General features: G+C 42.7%; 1 protein-coding gene across 4 annotated transcripts in view; it reads left to right on the forward strand.

Moving 5' to 3' along the window:
* Positions 1–14,757, forward strand: part of TRAF3IP1 (TRAF3 interacting protein 1) — a 129,796-nt gene extending 115,039 nt beyond the window's left edge. For 2 of the 4 annotated variants that reach the window (XM_026653954.1, XM_026653956.1), the window contains 2 exons: positions 989–1,212; positions 12,380–14,757. In XM_026653954.1, the coding sequence (XP_026509739.1) occupies positions 989–1,212; positions 12,380–12,545 (390 nt within the window). In that variant the 3' untranslated portion in view covers positions 12,546–14,757. The remainder of the gene's footprint in view (positions 1–988; positions 1,213–12,379) is intronic. The other 2 variants (XM_026653955.1, XM_026653957.1) reach the window with 1 other exon arrangement.
* Positions 14,758–16,883: the final 2,126 nt, after the last annotated feature.

A 16,883-nucleotide genomic window follows, 5' to 3' on the forward strand; every position in this document is an offset into this window, starting at 1 on the left:
TATGCATCCGAAGAAGTGGGTTGTAGCCCACGAAAGCTTATGCTCTAATAAATTTGTTAGTCTCTAAGGTGCCACAAGTACTCCTGTTCTTTTTGCGGATACAGACTAACACGGCTGCTACTCTGAAACCTTCCCAAGAACGCTGCTTAAACTGTTTAACACCCTCCCCATGAGAAGCTGGTGGTGAGAGGGTCCTAGCTAAAGAGAAGACTAGCCACATGGATTCTGAAGATTCCATCTTGCAGGAATCTCACTCACCTCCTGTCAGAATTCGACACTAGCCTTTTTACAGATTTTTCTCTCAAACGCTTTTGATATTCCACTGATCCTTCTGAATGGGCTTTTCTTTCTGGGCAAATGGCCACCCACACAGTTGAAGGAACAGATTGGAATGTTTGGGCAACAATTGCACTCTGCAGTGGGGTGCCTGGTTTGTACTCACCCTGTTACCATTGCCCTCAAGGGTTACAAAACAAATCTTTATGAATTAGGGGAGCTCTGCCACAGTGAGAATCCTGGGGGGATAGTGTCTTCAGTAGTTCAGTTTGGGCAGTAGAGATGTTGCCTCTTTACATATAGATTCAAGATTCAGATTAAATGAGGCCTTCTTTTTTCCGTTGAGCTTCATCTTTGTATGATGTCACGTAAACTATGCATTGCCAAAAGTGAATTTGCACTTGTAATTTAACTTGCACTTTTTTGCCTTGAATGATCTTGAAATCATTCTGTTTTAATGTGGCTACTACTGTTACTACATGGTTCTGTGACCAGCACTTTTCAATGAAGAGGTGATATTGCTGACCTCTTCTAGAATACTGCTTTGGCTTTATAGCTTCATTGCAGTCAGTCTTAAACATCCCCTTTACAATGCACAGCTTCCTGTTTTTAACATTCTTTTTAGTTCACCTCTTTAAAATGTTCAGGGCCTTTCTTGACTTCATGTTTTCCCTGTGTTTTTGTTGTTGTTTTTTTTACTCAATTAAATTAGGAGAAGCCGCTTTTGTCAGAAGCAGCCAGGAGAAAGGAGAAGGACCTAGTATCAAAAGAAATAGAGAAGTTTCGTGCATCTATTCAGACACTGTGTCGGAGTGCACTTCCTCTTGGGAAAATCATGGACTACATTCAGGAGGACATGGACTCCATGAAGAACGAACTGCAAATGTGGCAGCATGAGAACAAGCAGCATGCAGAGGCTCTCCAGAAGGAGCAGAGGTAAGGATAGCTAAAGAAGAGTGTCCTCAGGACAAGACTGGTTTGCCACCTGGGACAGGCTGAATTACAAATTGCTGTCTCTACAATTTTAATTACCTTTTTTTTATTTTTTTTTATTTTTTAAACAAAAGTTTCATGCATTCTACAAGGTTCTGGTTTAACCCAGATTTTAAAGTCTTTTCAGCTCTTCTATTATGTGAATAAATTATGTTAAATGAGTTACATGGCAGATAGAGGTACCTCTGAAATACTGACCATTTTCCAAACCCTTTCCAAGAGCCTACATGGATATCCACGTAATGCAAACAAATGTTATGTGGTGTTGTCATAAATATAGAGGAAAGAGTAGCATAAAATCCCTCCTTGGCAGCTGTACTGAATTGCCTTACCTGTAAGGGGTTAAACAGTTCAATAACCTAGCTGGCACATGACCAGAAGGATCAATATGGAAAGAAGATACTTTCAAATCTGAGGGGAAGGATTTGTTTGTTGTTCTTTGTTTGTTCCTCTCTCCGGACGGAGGGAGAAGCCAAGCAGGTACAACATCTCCTGAGAATATACCTGGAATAATACATCTAAAATTACAGACATTGTAAGTAAGGCAAGGAAATGCGTTAGGTTATCTTTTGTTTTAGCGTATGAATTTTCCTATGCTACAGAGGTAGTTTTATTTCTGTTTTTCTAACTGTGAAGAAGAGCCTAGTGGGGAATCCTCTGTTTTAAATCTTTTTATTACCCTGTAAAGTTACCTTCCATCCTGGTTTTGCAGGTGTGATTCTTTTACTTTTTTCTTTATAATAAAGTTCTTCTTTTAAGAACCTGATTGATTTTCAGTGTCCTGAAGACAAAGGGTCTGGTCTGTGCCCTCATTGCTAAGGCAGTTGGTTGGTATATTATTCTCAAGCCTCCCCAGGAAAGGGGGTGAAGGGGCTTGGGGGGATATTTTGGGGGGATAGGGATTCCAAGTGACTCTTCCCTGAATTTTTGTGTAAATCATTTGGTGGTGGTAGCTATACCGTCCAAGAACAAGGAAAGGAATTTGTGCCTTGGTGAAGTTTTAACCTAAGCTGGTAGAATATAAGCTTAGGGAGTCTTTCATGTGGGTCCCCACATCTGTACCCCAGAGTTCAGAGTGGGCGGGGGAACCCTGGCAGGTGTAAATTAGATGTTATGTTGGGATAAGAAGTCTATAAAGCAGTTATTTTAATGAGTACTTCGTAGTAGTGTCCACAACAGTTAAGTCTGCAGAGCAGTTTCAACTATAAAACCCTAACACACTAATCCTCACTCGTCTGCTTGAGCTTGAAACCTCAACCATACATTAAAACTGGATTTTCTTTTGCGCTTAATAAATAACAAGGAAACACTTCCTTCCGAAGTGCAGGACTCTGCACTTGTCCTTGTTGAACCACATCAGATTTCTTTTGGCCCAATCCTCTAATTTGTCTAGGTCCCTCTGTATCCTATCCCTACCCTCCAGCGTATCTACCACTCCTCCCAGTTTAGTGTCATCTGCAAACTTGCTGAGTTTGCAATCCACGCCATCCTCCAGATCATTAATGAAGATATTGAACAAAACCAGCCCCAGGACTGACCCTTGGGGCACTCTGCTTGATACCGGTTGCCAACTAGACATGGTGCCATTGATCACTACCCGTTGAGCCCGATGATCTAGCCAGCTTTCTTATCCACCTTATAGTCCATTCATCCGATCCATACTACTTTAACTTGCTGGCAAGTTAAAACTCTGGTTCCAGATGCTTAGCCAGTAACTCAAATCACTAAAACTGGTGGAACTTTCTTTAAAGCATGCACTATTTAGTATTTTTTAAATTTAATTTAAATGATTTTAATGGATGACAATAAGTTTAGGCCTTAACATAGGTAGACATTTTCTAATTTAATTTTAAACAGGTTTATGTTTTAAATAGGGCTGTCACGCAATTAAAAAAATTAATTGCACGATTAATCGCACTGTTAAACAATAGTAGAATACCATTTATTTAAATATTTTTGGATGTTTTCTACATTTTCAAATATATTGATTTCAATTACAACACAGAATACAAAGAGAACAGAGCTGGCTGTATTTTAAAGAATCCTTATTGAGGTTGCAGGAACAAACCATCCCAGTGTGTAGAAAGAATAGTAAATATGGCAGGCAACCAGCTTGGCTTAACAGTGAAATCCTTGCTGATCTTAAACACAAAAAAGAAGCTTACAAGAAGTGGAAGATTGCACAAATGACCAGGGAGGAGGATAAAAATATTGCTCAGGCATGCAGGAGTGAACTCAGGAAGGCCAAATCACACTTGGAGTTGCAGCTAGCAAGGGATGTTAAGAGTAACAAGAAGGGTTTCTACAGGTATGTTAGCAAAAAGAAGGTGGTCAGGGAAAGTGTGGGCCCCTTACTGAATGGGGCAGGCAACCTAGTGACAAAAGATGTGGAAAAAGCTAATGTACTCAATGCTTTTTTTGCCTCTGTCTTCATGAACAAGGTCAACTCCCAGACTACTGCACTGAGCAGCACACTATGGGGAGGAAGTGACCAGCCCTCTGTGGAGAAAGAAGTGGTTCAGGATTATTTAGAAAAGCTGGACGAGCACAAGTCCATGGAGCCAGATGCACTGCATCCGAGGGTGCTAAAGGAGTTGGAGGATGTGATTGCAGAGCCATTGGCCATTGTGTTTGAAAACTCATGGCGATCGGGGGAGGTCCCGGATGACTGGAAAAAGGCTAATGTAGTACCCATCTTTAAAAAAGGGAAGGAGGAGGATCCTGGGAACTACAGGCCAGTCAGCCTCACCTCAGTCCCTGGAAAAATCATGGAACAGGTCCTCAAGGAATCAATTTTGAAGTACTTAGAGGAGAGGAAAGTGATCAGGAACAGTCAGCATGGAGTCACCAAGGGCAAGTCATGCCTGACTTAACCTAATTGCCTTCTATGACGAGATAATTGGGTCTGTGGATGAGGGGAAAGCAGTGGACGTGTTATTCCTCGACTTTAGCAAAGCTTTTGATCTGGTCTCCCACAGTATTCTTGCCAGTAAGCTGAAGACGTATGGGCTGGATGAATAGACTATAAGGTGGATAGAAAGCTGGCTAGATAGTCGGGCTCAATGGATAGTGATCAATGGCTCCATGTCTAGTTAGCAACCAGTATCAAGCGGAGTGCCCCAAGGATCAGTCCTGGGGCCGGTTTTGTTCAATATCTTCAGTTATGATCTGGAGGATGGCATGGATTGCAAACTCAGCAAGTTTGCGGATGACACTAAACTGGGAGGAGTGGTAGATACGCTGGAGGGTAGGAATGGGATACAGAGAGACCTAGACAAAGTAGAGGATTGGGCCAAAAGAAATTTGATGAAGTTCAACAAGGACAAGTGCAGAGTCCTGTACTTCGGAAGGAAGAATCCCATGCACTGCTACAGACTAGGGACCAAGTGGCTAGGCAGCAGTTCTGCAGAAAAGGACCTAGGGGTTACAGTGGACAAGAAACTGGATATGAGTCAACAGTGTGCCCTTGTTGCCAAGAAGGCTAATGGCCTTTTGGGCTGTATAAGTAGGGGCATTGCCAACAGATTGAGGGATGTGATCATTCCCCTCTATTTGGCATTGGTGAGGCCTCATCTGGAGTACTGTGTCCAGTTTTGGGCCCCACGCTACAAGAAGGATGTGGAAAAATTGGAAAGAGTCCAGTGGAGGGCAACAAAAATGATTAGGGGGCTGGAGCACATGATTTATGAGGAGAGGCTGAGGGAACTGGGATTCTTTAGTCTGCAGAAGAGAAGAATGAGGGGGGATTTGATAGCTGCTTTCACCTACCTGAAAGGGGGTTCCAAAGAGGATGGATCTAGACTGTTCTCAGTGGTACCAGATGACAGAACAGGGAGTAATGATCTCAAGTTGCAGTGGGGGAGGTTTAGGTTGGATATTAGGAAATACTATTTCACTAGGAGGGTGGTGAAGCACTGGAATGGGTTACCTAGGGAGGTGGTGGAATCTCCTTCCTTAGAGGTTTTTAAGGTCAGGCTTGACAAAGCCCTGGCTGGGATGATTTAGTTGGGGATTGGACCAGATTCTAGAATATCAGGGTTGGAAGGGACCTCAGGAGATCATCTGGTCCAACCCCCTGTTCAAAGCAGGACCAATCCCCAACTAAATCAGGAGGGGCGGATAAATATTAGAACTCCAAATGGCACTAGCCAAAACAAAAAACCACTGGTTTGGAGGAGCACCGAGGGGAGGACTGAGAAGGAAGTGCTGTTGCTCTGCAGATACTGTTTGCAGAGGCAGGCCTTTGGCATAGCACTCTGCTGGGGGCCAAAAAATGGCAGATGAACAGCGTACAAGTCACATGCAGTTTACTCTGGGAAGCTTTTTATTAACATAGCCCTGTCTCCAGAGCATCAACTATTTGCCATAACTATGAAGTACTGAAGTAAGAGTAGCCATTAGAAGTAGTTTATTACTCTTCTTGTATTTTAATCTCAGTAAAAAATAAGTAATTCAATGAAGAAATGTTGTTTCAGCCAAAAAATAAAATCTCCCTCACCCCCACACAGTTTAATTTTGATCCTGTAATTTGCTGAAATGAAAATTACACTTCCCCATAAGAGAGTGGCTTTTTTCCCCCCAGTGTTAGCTTGTTTATTTTTCTACACCTAAAAATAAATTAATTAAAATAAAGTGAAAAGTAACAGAGTCAATAAAAGGCCCAAGCAGTGCATTGCATCCAAGCATAGAGGAAATGAGAAATACAAAGTGAACCTAGTCCAGCTTGTTGGTGATACAGTGTAACGATCCACTTGGGGGAGCTACTGGGTTATTCATTGCCCAATGGATAATGGAATGTCAAGTAAGTAAGGGGAAGTAGCTTGCTTGCAACCTGGCTGACACTGGAAATTAGCCCTGATTCCAGCAATCTGTGGCCTCCTTCTGATATAGCTGCACAGGTGCATATCCCAAGTGTGGGCCAGGGTAGTTACTATTTGCTCCAGTGGAGTTTACCCAGGTTTGGGGATAAACTCAGCTGATGCAAATTGTGGCCTTCCTTGTCTGGAGAGCATTTGGAATTCACACTGGTGCATATTGTGATGCTCCCAGGGGTACCCTGAGGCACATCGCTACCACCTGTCCATAGCTTGCAGAAGCCTTGTCTGTGCCTGCCAGGGGTCACTCCCTGACTCCACCAGCTACATGCAACACAAGCACCCACCTGTCAGCCTATGCAGATTCCACCATCCCTTTATAGGCTAGCTATAGATACACTCCAACACCCTAGTCCTCCGAGCATCTCTGTGGTGTCCAGCCCCAATCATACTCCCAGAATTACCAGATCCTCTGTTCTTAAATGAAGAGTACACCAAAGCTTACGAGTTATGTGCTGGGTCACAGCTCCACTTAACACACAGCCCTTAGATTTGTTTATAGAGAAAACAAGCGTAAATTCATTTAACAAAGAACAGGGATTCGCATGATAGCAAACAAATATTGGAAACAAAGGATTACATGTAAAACAAAATCATAACACACATTCTAGAGCCTAAACATAATTAACAAGATCCCCTCTTCTCTAATAAGGCATTGCTTACCCAAAGTCCTTCTCACAACATTTTTCAACCAGGATGTCTGAGACCCTCTTTTCATAAGACCAAACCCACTGTCAGTTTGTCTCCCCAGATGGAGGATGCCAGGGCATCTCTCTGTACCTCTGATTCTATTATTCTAAATGCTAAACCAGCTTTTGACAGCGGTAGCCTCTTCTGAGGGTGAAGGGAGAATATTTTCTTCATTTCCCTTTATTCAGCTAGCTCAGTTCAATGACTGGTTCATTCAAAGTTAAGAAATCAATTGGGCATTGAAAAGGCAGGAAAGTTTGTTTTCCTCTCACAATCTGTGAATAAAAATTAGGTGAGAGAGGATGAAATCTGTTAGTTCTAAAATTTTGAAGGACATGGTAACTAGAAACAATCAGTTCATTTCGCTAACTACAGATAAACAAAGAAAGTATTAATAAACCCATTAGTTTTAAATGCAAAACATGATCTAATAAACTTTTTGATAAACTTTTTTCTTATGTATTCAGCGCATTTAAAATAGCTTTATATATATATATAATGCTGTTTTCATGCAGTTTAAATTGAATTTGAATTTCCATCCTAATACAGCTTGACAGAAATCACAAGTAAAACATTAATCATCTAGTAAATAAGAAATGCATCATTACCCATTTCCTAGCATAATAAAAATGTAGAAATTAGGAATTTTAATAAATGTAAGTTAAGCTGTAAAATTGCTTAAATATAATATAGTATATCCTCCTGGTTAACAAAAAGAAGCACCAAATTTAGTGTATAGGTTATATTTAGTTGTAAATCATCATGTTTTAATGGTTACCAGCTAATGAGAATAAACTTTTTTCTTTAGGAAAATAAATAAAAAGCACAAATGCAAAACAATTAAAATTGAAGATTTCAGTCAAAGTTTTCTGCTTGCTGATTTAAATCATGATTAAAACTGGTGACTTAAATTGTTTGTTTAAATCAATCCACCCTGCTGGCTTCTACTTTAACAATGGAGAGACTAACATCTCCTCGTAATAGCCATTCAGTTTGCACATAAAGAAGAAATAAAAAATTGAAAACTCTGCAACAATATGTTCTTTGCCAGATTCATTGTGAAATCCTAATAAGATCATCATAACTTTATGGCAGTTCACATCTTTCAGGAAAAAATTACTCCGTATCAGCCATGAAGAAGACAATGTTTCCCATATGTAGTATAACTTGGATGCACAGTGTTGTTTTCTTTACTTCTGTGGAAGACAATTAATGGGTCCCATTGGGGAAATCCAAGTGCAATTTTCATTGATAATTTTTTGTGATTTGTGGAAGGGAAGGAGAATTGAAAGGTTATGAAATATGAACTTCTAAATGATGACTCCAGGGAGTGCGTGTGTAATTCTGAACTGCTACAAGGCACTTCAGTCCAGCACTGCCTTAACTGTAGGACCTTAAGTCAAGCATTTAGGAAGGGTGCATATTTGTTTTAAAATAAAACATCTCAATTCATGTAATGGAGAAGTCAGGTGAGCAAAGCCCGCAGGTAAGAGGGGAACATGGAGACCTGGGAGATGGGTCGGAGACGAGAGGGAGTGTGGGCTATATTGGCAGAGAGAAAGGAGGGTCAGGACAAAACCGGGAGGAAAGATCAAACCAGTATCTTAGATGCCTATATACAAATGCGAGAAGTATGGGTAATAAGCAGGAAGAACTGGAAGTGCTAATAAATAAATACAACTATGACATTGTTGGCATCACTGAAACTTGGTGGGATAATACACATGATTGGAATGTTGGTGTGGATGGATACAGCTTGCTCAGGAAGGATAGACAGGGGAAAAAGGGAGGAGGTGTTGCCTTATATATTAAAAATGTACACACTTGGACTGAGGTAGAGATGGACATAGGAGACGGAAGAGTTGAGAGTCTCTGGGTTAGGCTAAAAGGGGCAAAAAACAAGGGTGATGTCATGCTAGGAGTCTACTACAGGCCACCTAACCAGGTGGAAGAGATGGATGAGGCTTTTTTTAAACAACTAACAAAATCATCCAAAGCCCAAGATTTGGTGGTGATGGGGGACTTCAACTATCCAGATATATGTTGGGAAAATAACACAGCGGGGCACAGACTATCCAACAAATTCTTGGACTGCATTGCAGACAACTTTTTATTTCAGAAGGTTGAAAAAGCTACTAGAGGTGAAGCTGTTCTAGACTTGATTTTAACAAATAGGGAGGAACTCGTTGAGAATTTGAAAGTAGAAGGCAGCTTGGGTGAAAGTGATCATGAAATCATAGAGTTTGCAATTCTAAGGAAGGGTAGAAGGGAGAACAGCAAAATCGAGACAATGGATTTCAGGAAGGCGGATTTTGGTAAGCTCAGAGAGCTGATAGGTAAGATCCCATGGGAATCAAGACTGAGGGGAAAAACAACTGAGGAGAGTTGGCAGTTTTTCAAAGGGACACTATTAAGGGCCCAAAAGCAAGCTATTCCGCTGGTTAGGAAAGATAGAAAATGTGGCAAAAGACCACCTTGGCTTAACCACGAGATCTTGCATGATCTAAAAAATAAAAAGGAGTCATATAAAAAATGGAAACTAGGACAGATTACAAAGGATGAATATAGGCAAACAACACAGGAATGCAGGGGCAAGATTAGAAAGGCAAAGGCACAAAATGAGCTCAAACTAGCTAAGGGAATAAAGGGGAACAAGAAGACTTTTTATCAATACATTAGAAGCAAGAGGAAGACCAAAGACAGGGTAGGCCCACTGCTTAGTGAAGAGGGAGAAACAGTAACAGGAAACTTGGAAATGGCAGAGATGCTTAATGACTTCTTTGTTTCGGTCTTCACCGAGAAGTCTGAAGGAATGCCTAACTTAGTGAATGCTAATGGGAAGGGGGTAGGTTTAGCAGATAAAATAAAAAAAGAACAAGTTAAAAATCACTTAGAAAAGTTAGATGCCTGCAAGTCACCAGGGCCTGATGAAATGCATCCTAGAATACTCAAGGAGCTAATAGAGGAGATATCTGAGCCTCTAGCTATTATCTTTGGAAAATCATGGGAGACGGCAGAGATTCCAGAAGACTGGAAAAGGGCAAATATAGAGCCCATCTATAAAAAGGGAAATAAAAACAACCCAGGAAACTACAGACCAGTTAGTTTAACTTCTGTGCCAGGGAAGATAATGGAGCAAGTAATTAAGGAAATCATCTGCAAACACTTGGAAGGTGGTAAGGTGATAGGGAACAGCCAGCATGGATTTGTAAAGAACAAATCATGTCAAACCAATCTGATAGCTTTCTTCGATAGGATAACGAGTCTTGTGGATAAGGGAGAAGCTGTGGATGTGGTATACCTAGACTTTAGTAAGGCATTTGATACGGTCTCGCATGATATTCTTATCGACAAACTAGGCAAATACAATTTAGATGGGGCTACTATAAGGTGGGTGCATAACTGGCTGGATAACCGTACTCAGAGAGTTGTTATTAATGGTTCCCAATCCTGCTGGAAAGGCATAACGAGTGGGGTTCCGCAGGGGTCTGTTTTGGGACCGGCTCTGTTCAATATCTTCATTAACGACTTAGATATTGGTATAGAAAGTACGATTATTAAGTTTGCGGATGATACCAAACTGGGAGGGATTGCAACTGCTTTGGAGGACAGGGTCATAATTCAAAATGATCTGGACAAATTGGAGAAATGGTCTGAGTTAAACAGGATGAAGTTTAACAAAGACAAATGCAAAGTGCTCCACTTAGGAAGAAAAAATCAGTTTCACACATACAGAATGGGAAGAGACTGTCTAGGAAGGAGTACGGCAGAAAGGGATCATAGTGGACCACAAGCTAAATATGAGTCAACAGTGTGATGCTGTTGCAAAAAAAGCAAACGTGATTCTGGGATGTATTAACAGGTGTGTTGTGAGCAAGACACGAGAAGTCATTCTTCCGCTCTACTCTGCTCTGGTTAGGCCTCAGCTGGAGTATTGTGTCCAGTTCTGGGCACCGCATTTCAAGAAAGATGTGGAAAAATTGGAAAGGGTCCAGAGAAGAGCAACAAGAATGATTAAAGGTCTTGAGAACATGACCTATGAAGGAAGGCTGAAAGAATTGGGTTTGTTTAGTTTGGAAAAGAGAAGACTGAGAGGGGACATGATAGCAGTTTTCAGGTATCTAAAAGGGTGTCATAAGGAGGAGGGAGAAAACTTGTTCACCTTAGCCTCTGAGGATAGAACAAGAAGCAATGGGCTTAAACTGCAGCAAGGGAGGTCTAGGTTGGACATTAGGAAAAAGTTCCTAACTGTCAGGGTGGTTAAACACTGGAATAAATTGCCTAGGGAGGTTGTGGAATCTCCATCTCTGGAGATATTTAAGAGTAGGTTAGATAAATGTCTATCAGGGATGGTCTAGACAGTATTTGGTCCTGCCATGCGGGCAGGGGACTGGACTCGATGACCTCTCGAGGTCCCTTCCAGTCCTAGAATCTATGAATCTATAAGTCCCTTTGCAGTGCGATCCCTGCCCGGGTTTGCAGCTAATAGTTTACAATTCTTTGAGCCTCATGGCAGCATATTCCCATTTATGGTACGTGCAATCTGGTGCCACTGAACTTCAGGAGCCTTCTCGGAAATGGGTCTATAGCTGTGCAAGTGACCCCTTGTAGCACTGAACATTCTGGGCTGAGGTTACAAAGAGGCTATGTGGTCCCCAACTGCCTGAGTTCTTTCCTTTCCAAGGTTAGCTGCCAGTGGAAAGACTGTCAGTCCTTGCCAGGAGAACTTTCCTTTCTTGTCACTGAACTATGTCTGAGCCTCTGGCATAGCTTCAACTTCCCCATCTCCTTGTCTGTGCAAACCAGCTTCTCCCGCTGAGAAGTTCATTGTGTGGGGGGTGATCATTATGCACTATTGGTATTGTAGTGCCTAGGAACCCCAGCCGAGGATTGGAGCCACCTTGCCTAGGCACCACAATCCCAGCCTCAGAGAGTTCTCCCTCTACATGTCAGACAGGATGCAAGAGGTGATGAAATAGACAAACAGGGTAAGGTGGGCTGGGAGGATGAAATAATCATAAAGTAAACAAAGTTTAGCAGGAGAGCAGTTTTAGATATGAAACCACCATTAGCCAGTAAATCGTGTGGTAAAACATCAGGGTAGCCAGGGCCAGCTCCAGTGTTTTTGCTGCCCCAAGTGGCGGGGGGGGGGGGGGGGGGAGCCATGATCGGTGGCACTTCGGCAGCTGTACAGCCGCCGCTTCATTCTTCGGCGGCAATTCGGCGGCAGGTCCTTCCTTCCGAGAGAGACTGAGGGACCCACTGCCGAAGAGCCGGACGTGCCGCCCCTTTCCCTTGGCCGCCCCAAGCACCTGCTTGCTGCGCTGGTGCCTGGAGCCGTCCCTGAGGGTAGCTCTTCGACAATCTACTTCTGTGTTCATTTTCCCTTCAGCTGTCTCACTAATTCTGTCTGTTTCAGGAAGGGTGGGTTTGATTTAAAACTTCTTTGCAAATTCCAAGTATTTCATGTACTGTCTCAGAGGCATAAATAATGCAAAACAGTGTAATATTCCCCTAAAATGTAGCGTACTGCTTGTCTCTTTCAGCATCACAGACAGCGCTGTGGAGCCCTTAAAAGCAGAGCTGGCTGAGTTGGAACAGTTGATTAAAGACCAGCAAGACAAGATTTGTACTGTAAAGGCTAATATTTTAAAGAAGGAAGAAAAAATCCGGAAGATGGTTCTCAACATTAACTTATCTACGAGAAGGTGAAAAGAAGGATGAACTTATATTCTTACCAAATAAAGACAGAAAAGGGAAAAGAATGAAGAGAAACTGTACAAATAAAGCGCCTAAGAACAATGGCCTATAAAATTTCATATTAGTTTATACACATTACATTCAATTTACTTGTGAGGTTGGTATTATCCATGTCAAATTACATGAATTCAGATATCTTCTAGAGCTTTTAAAGTATCTCTTTTAAGTGTCTTTAGACATAGGCTGCTATGATACAGTTATTTGCTATTTATAACCCACTTGCCCTCCCTGACCCCTTTTTATAACTATCTTCTGCTCAAGCTTGCCCCTTTTTTCCTACTGTGTACCCATTTTGGTTACTTTTGGGCAAAAACGGGCTACCATGATGTCATGAAAAATGGTATTTAGTACCTTTTTTGCAGAAAGTTCTGAAATCCCTACAGATCAGAATGGTCTGCAATACTTTCAATGATTTACAAGTCCTGAAAAGAAATCTGTAAATGCTTTTACAGCTCCAGAAATAAAATATTGTTTATCAGATGGCTCCTTATATCGTCACAAGGGTGATGTCATATTTCCATAGCTCTCAAGGAATTTTATTAGGGGGCCTATAAAATTTAGTACAAGTATCACCATGGAAGGGATCTAAAGTATTTTATATGCACAGGTGTTAATTCCATTTTTATTGCATACATTCATTTGGAAAGGATTCATTAAAGTACCCATTTCCTCCCAAATGCATGTTCATGTACGTTTTTTGTACATGAATAATTCCAATGATTTTAGTTAACTGTCGACGTGTTTTCCTGCTGACCTCTCCAGCATACTGTGTGTAAGGGCCCAGCATTGCATGTTCATGAATTTGAAAAGCATATTCAAATGTGGCACAAATTAGAGCCCTGCAACCCGGTCGGGACCCAACTACAAGTGTCGGGTCCAGGTCAGGCGGGAAAACAACCGGACCCTCCTGGGGTCAGGTCTGCTCTCCTCCACTGCTCCTGGGTGCGGTGTTGGCTACATGCCACCACCTTAATGCAGTCCAGTGTGAGTGTGCCTGCCAAGGAGTGGCAGGACCTCTCGCTACACCGCAGCAGAGGCGGCGGATGGCGAGAGCAGGGCATGCAGCTGATGGGGAAGGGGTGGAATGGGGTCAGGTTGGAAAACAAATCAACCCTCATGGGTTCTGCTTCGGGCCTAAAAATTAGGCCTGATCAGACCTCTAGCACAAGTACATTGAGCCAAACTTAATGTGAAATGCAGAGAATTCTAGCTTCCTCCAAAGTTTAGACCATTCTTTCAAGGTTTTATAATGTACAAGTACCTCCTCTGTTCCATTTTTTTATTGCGTGTAAACTAGAAAACATTTGTCTGTTAGCAAATCTGCACTTTGTGGCGTCTTGACCTTTTCAGACACGTTTCTCAAAGGCTACAAAATGTGACATTTTAGATGCTCTTTATAGGAGAGAGGAATGGATGAATCTCCATTTTCAACCTTGGTATGTCACTGTTGATAGGAATTTTAAAGAAGCATTGGGGACTTAAAACTGGTTCAGTACATCATTTCAGTTAGCTCTAGACTAGACTGTAACTGAATTGATCAATCTAAATTGTCTGTAGAACAAGGTTTATACCATGTGAGCATGCACTTGCTGGCTTTAAATGATTGATTCTTTACTCATTTTTTCTAGATAGGTTCCTCACTAATGAGAGTTTTGGGGTGATGTCTTAGCACAGTTCAGTTTTCTGAGCAGAATATTCATTCTTTAAGGAATATTACAAATATCACTTCAAATGTGTATAAGCAAAATAATCCCTTTGAGTAGGATGCCATGTTGCTTTCCCTGAAAAGGCTCTATGAAAAAACTACCAAGACCTCTGATACATTGGAGTTAAGGCCTTTCTTTGTAATCGGTCAAAAATGTTAAGCTAAAAGATTAGATACAAGTCTTTGTTTATGCTAGAACTAAGCCACCTGTGTTGATTGGCACTTGGAAGTTAGTCTTAATTATACACTCTCAACAGGATACACCATCAGAAGTTCTGTTGATCTTCAGGGTCGTATGTAAGCCTTGCATAAATCTGTAAATCCGACTAGGACTGTTTGTGAACAAATATACTATGTGTGAGCAAAAATTTGTACAAAGTAGAATATCAAATTGTATCATAAAATTATTTTTCTTTTTATATAAAAATCATTAAAAATGATCACCTATTTTTTTATGAAGTGGAGTGTTTGGATTGTGAAGTTCATGTTTGAAATAGTAGTTGAATTACCTTTTTGGAAATGTAAGTGGGGTTTTTTTTAAATCCACTTGTTTGGAAAAAGTGTTGTAAATTCTTATTAGTGTGATAACACTGCCTCCAGGCTGAGCCCCTGAGAAGACTTTTCAGTAAACGTCCACGCAGCAGAGGTGTGACTGCAGCACATATAAACATACCCAAGCTATCTTTGATCTATGTAATCTGAATATTCGCAGCAGTGAAGCCGTGGCAGCATAGGCTGTATGGCCCTGCATATGTATTGGAGCAGCTAGCCCGTATTGTCACCTCTGCTGCCGCAGCTTTGTTGCGATTGTTGTTCGAGCTAGTTAGATCAGAGTTAGCACAGGTATGTCTCTAAATGTTAAAGTTAATAATGAGATCTGAGAGCATTATATATGATAAATATGGACATTAATATATATATAAAGTAGCTGATGGGTCTGGTGACAGTTGTTCCATGCAGGACTGAAACTTCTGGAGTTGGGACCACTTCTGGAGTTGGGCTTTTGTGGGAGTGGAGAGGAAACGGGGGAATTCTGAAGGTATAAAAAGAGTATTAGAAGCTCTGTTCTTTACAACACATGACTAATGCTCTCTGTGTTGGAATTATTGCTAACACACAAGTTGACGCAATAATGCCTGATTCACCATTTGGATAAAGTCCAGAAAGGAAGGATACTACTGAGTGTAAAACTGGGGTTCCATATGACTATCACACGCCTGTATTCTCCTGTGTGCTAATATTTATGCAAGGGAAGATAGGCTGCTCGCTCTTTTGTCTTGGGCGTAAGAGTTCCGTCATGATGTGCAGATTCCACCGATGGGTGAGAGTGCCTGGAAAGAACTCGCCAAGCTCAGAGTTGGTGGCGCTACCTGAGGGCATTGCCGAGGTGCCTAGCGAGTTTACGTTATGCTGTCAGACCACTGTGGAGCTCCTCAGTACAATTCATTAGCTTCCCACTCTGTCTATTCTCTACTGCAGAGCAGTTAAAATTTTAGGGCGAGTCTCTACACTGAGTCACAGGCTCCGGTGGAGCTCTGCTGGCAGGGAGTTGTTCCCTGCTGTCCTGTTCCCTTCCAAAACTGCTCAGGCCAGGCTGACTGTGTCACTGCACTCAGGCTGTCAAGCCTTGTCTCTACCTCCTCCTGAATCATCATCTCGTGGGTCAGTCAACAAGCCTGAGATTCTAGAGCCAATTCTGCCTTCAAGTGTGAAATCCATGGCTCTGGAATACAGGGGGCCTGCCCAGAGCCAGTCCTGTTAGCAATGCCTCTGGCAGGTGTTACATTAGTAGATGTGACACAGCCTTTGGCAGCTGTGGCAGCTTCAACCCTTCCACCCTCCGTATTGATAAAACATTATGCAATGCCTGCTGGAGGTGAGGAGAGAAACCAGGATTTGAATGGCTTCTCTAAGGCCGAGCACACAGCCCTGAGGAAGACAATGAAAACGTTAACTCCGTACAGGAGGATCTTGGTCCATGTCCTAATTATGGAGCATCTGACCTTTCTCTGCTGCCTCTACAGGAAAACCCGCAAGGGGTGTGATTAATCAGTACGTGGAACCTGCCCTTTCTCTAGACAGTGCCTCTTCCCCTACATTCTCTTGTTGGCTAGGGTTACCATATTTCAGCAAGCAAAAAAGAGGACGGGAGGAGCCCCGCCCCCGTCCTGCCCTAGCCCCGCCCCTCCCACTTCCCGCCCCCCTCAGAACCCCCAACCCTCCCCCCCGCTCCTTGTCCCCTGACTGCCCCCTCCTGGGACCCCTGCCCCTAACTGCCCCCCAGGACTCCACCCCCTACCTAAGCCTCCCTGCCTCTTGTCCCCTGACTGCCCCCTCCTGAGACCCTCCCCCCATCCTAACTGGCCCCCTAGGACCCTACCCCCTACCTGTAGCCTGACTACTCCAACCCTTATCCACCCCCCCACCCCCAGACAGACCCCTGGGACTCCCACGCCCCATCCAACCACTTCCCACCCCCTGACAGCCCCCCCCCAGAACTCCCGACCCATCTAAACCCCTCTGCTCCCTGTCCCATTGACTGCTCCGATCCCTCTCCCTACTCCTGCCCCCTGACAGCCCCCCCC

This window comes from Terrapene carolina, unplaced genomic scaffold (assembly GCF_002925995.2).
Source record: "Terrapene carolina triunguis isolate 2854851 unplaced genomic scaffold, T_m_triunguis-2.0 Scaffold173, whole genome shotgun sequence".
In the NCBI taxonomy this organism is placed as follows: Eukaryota; Metazoa; Chordata; order Testudines; family Emydidae; genus Terrapene; species Terrapene triunguis.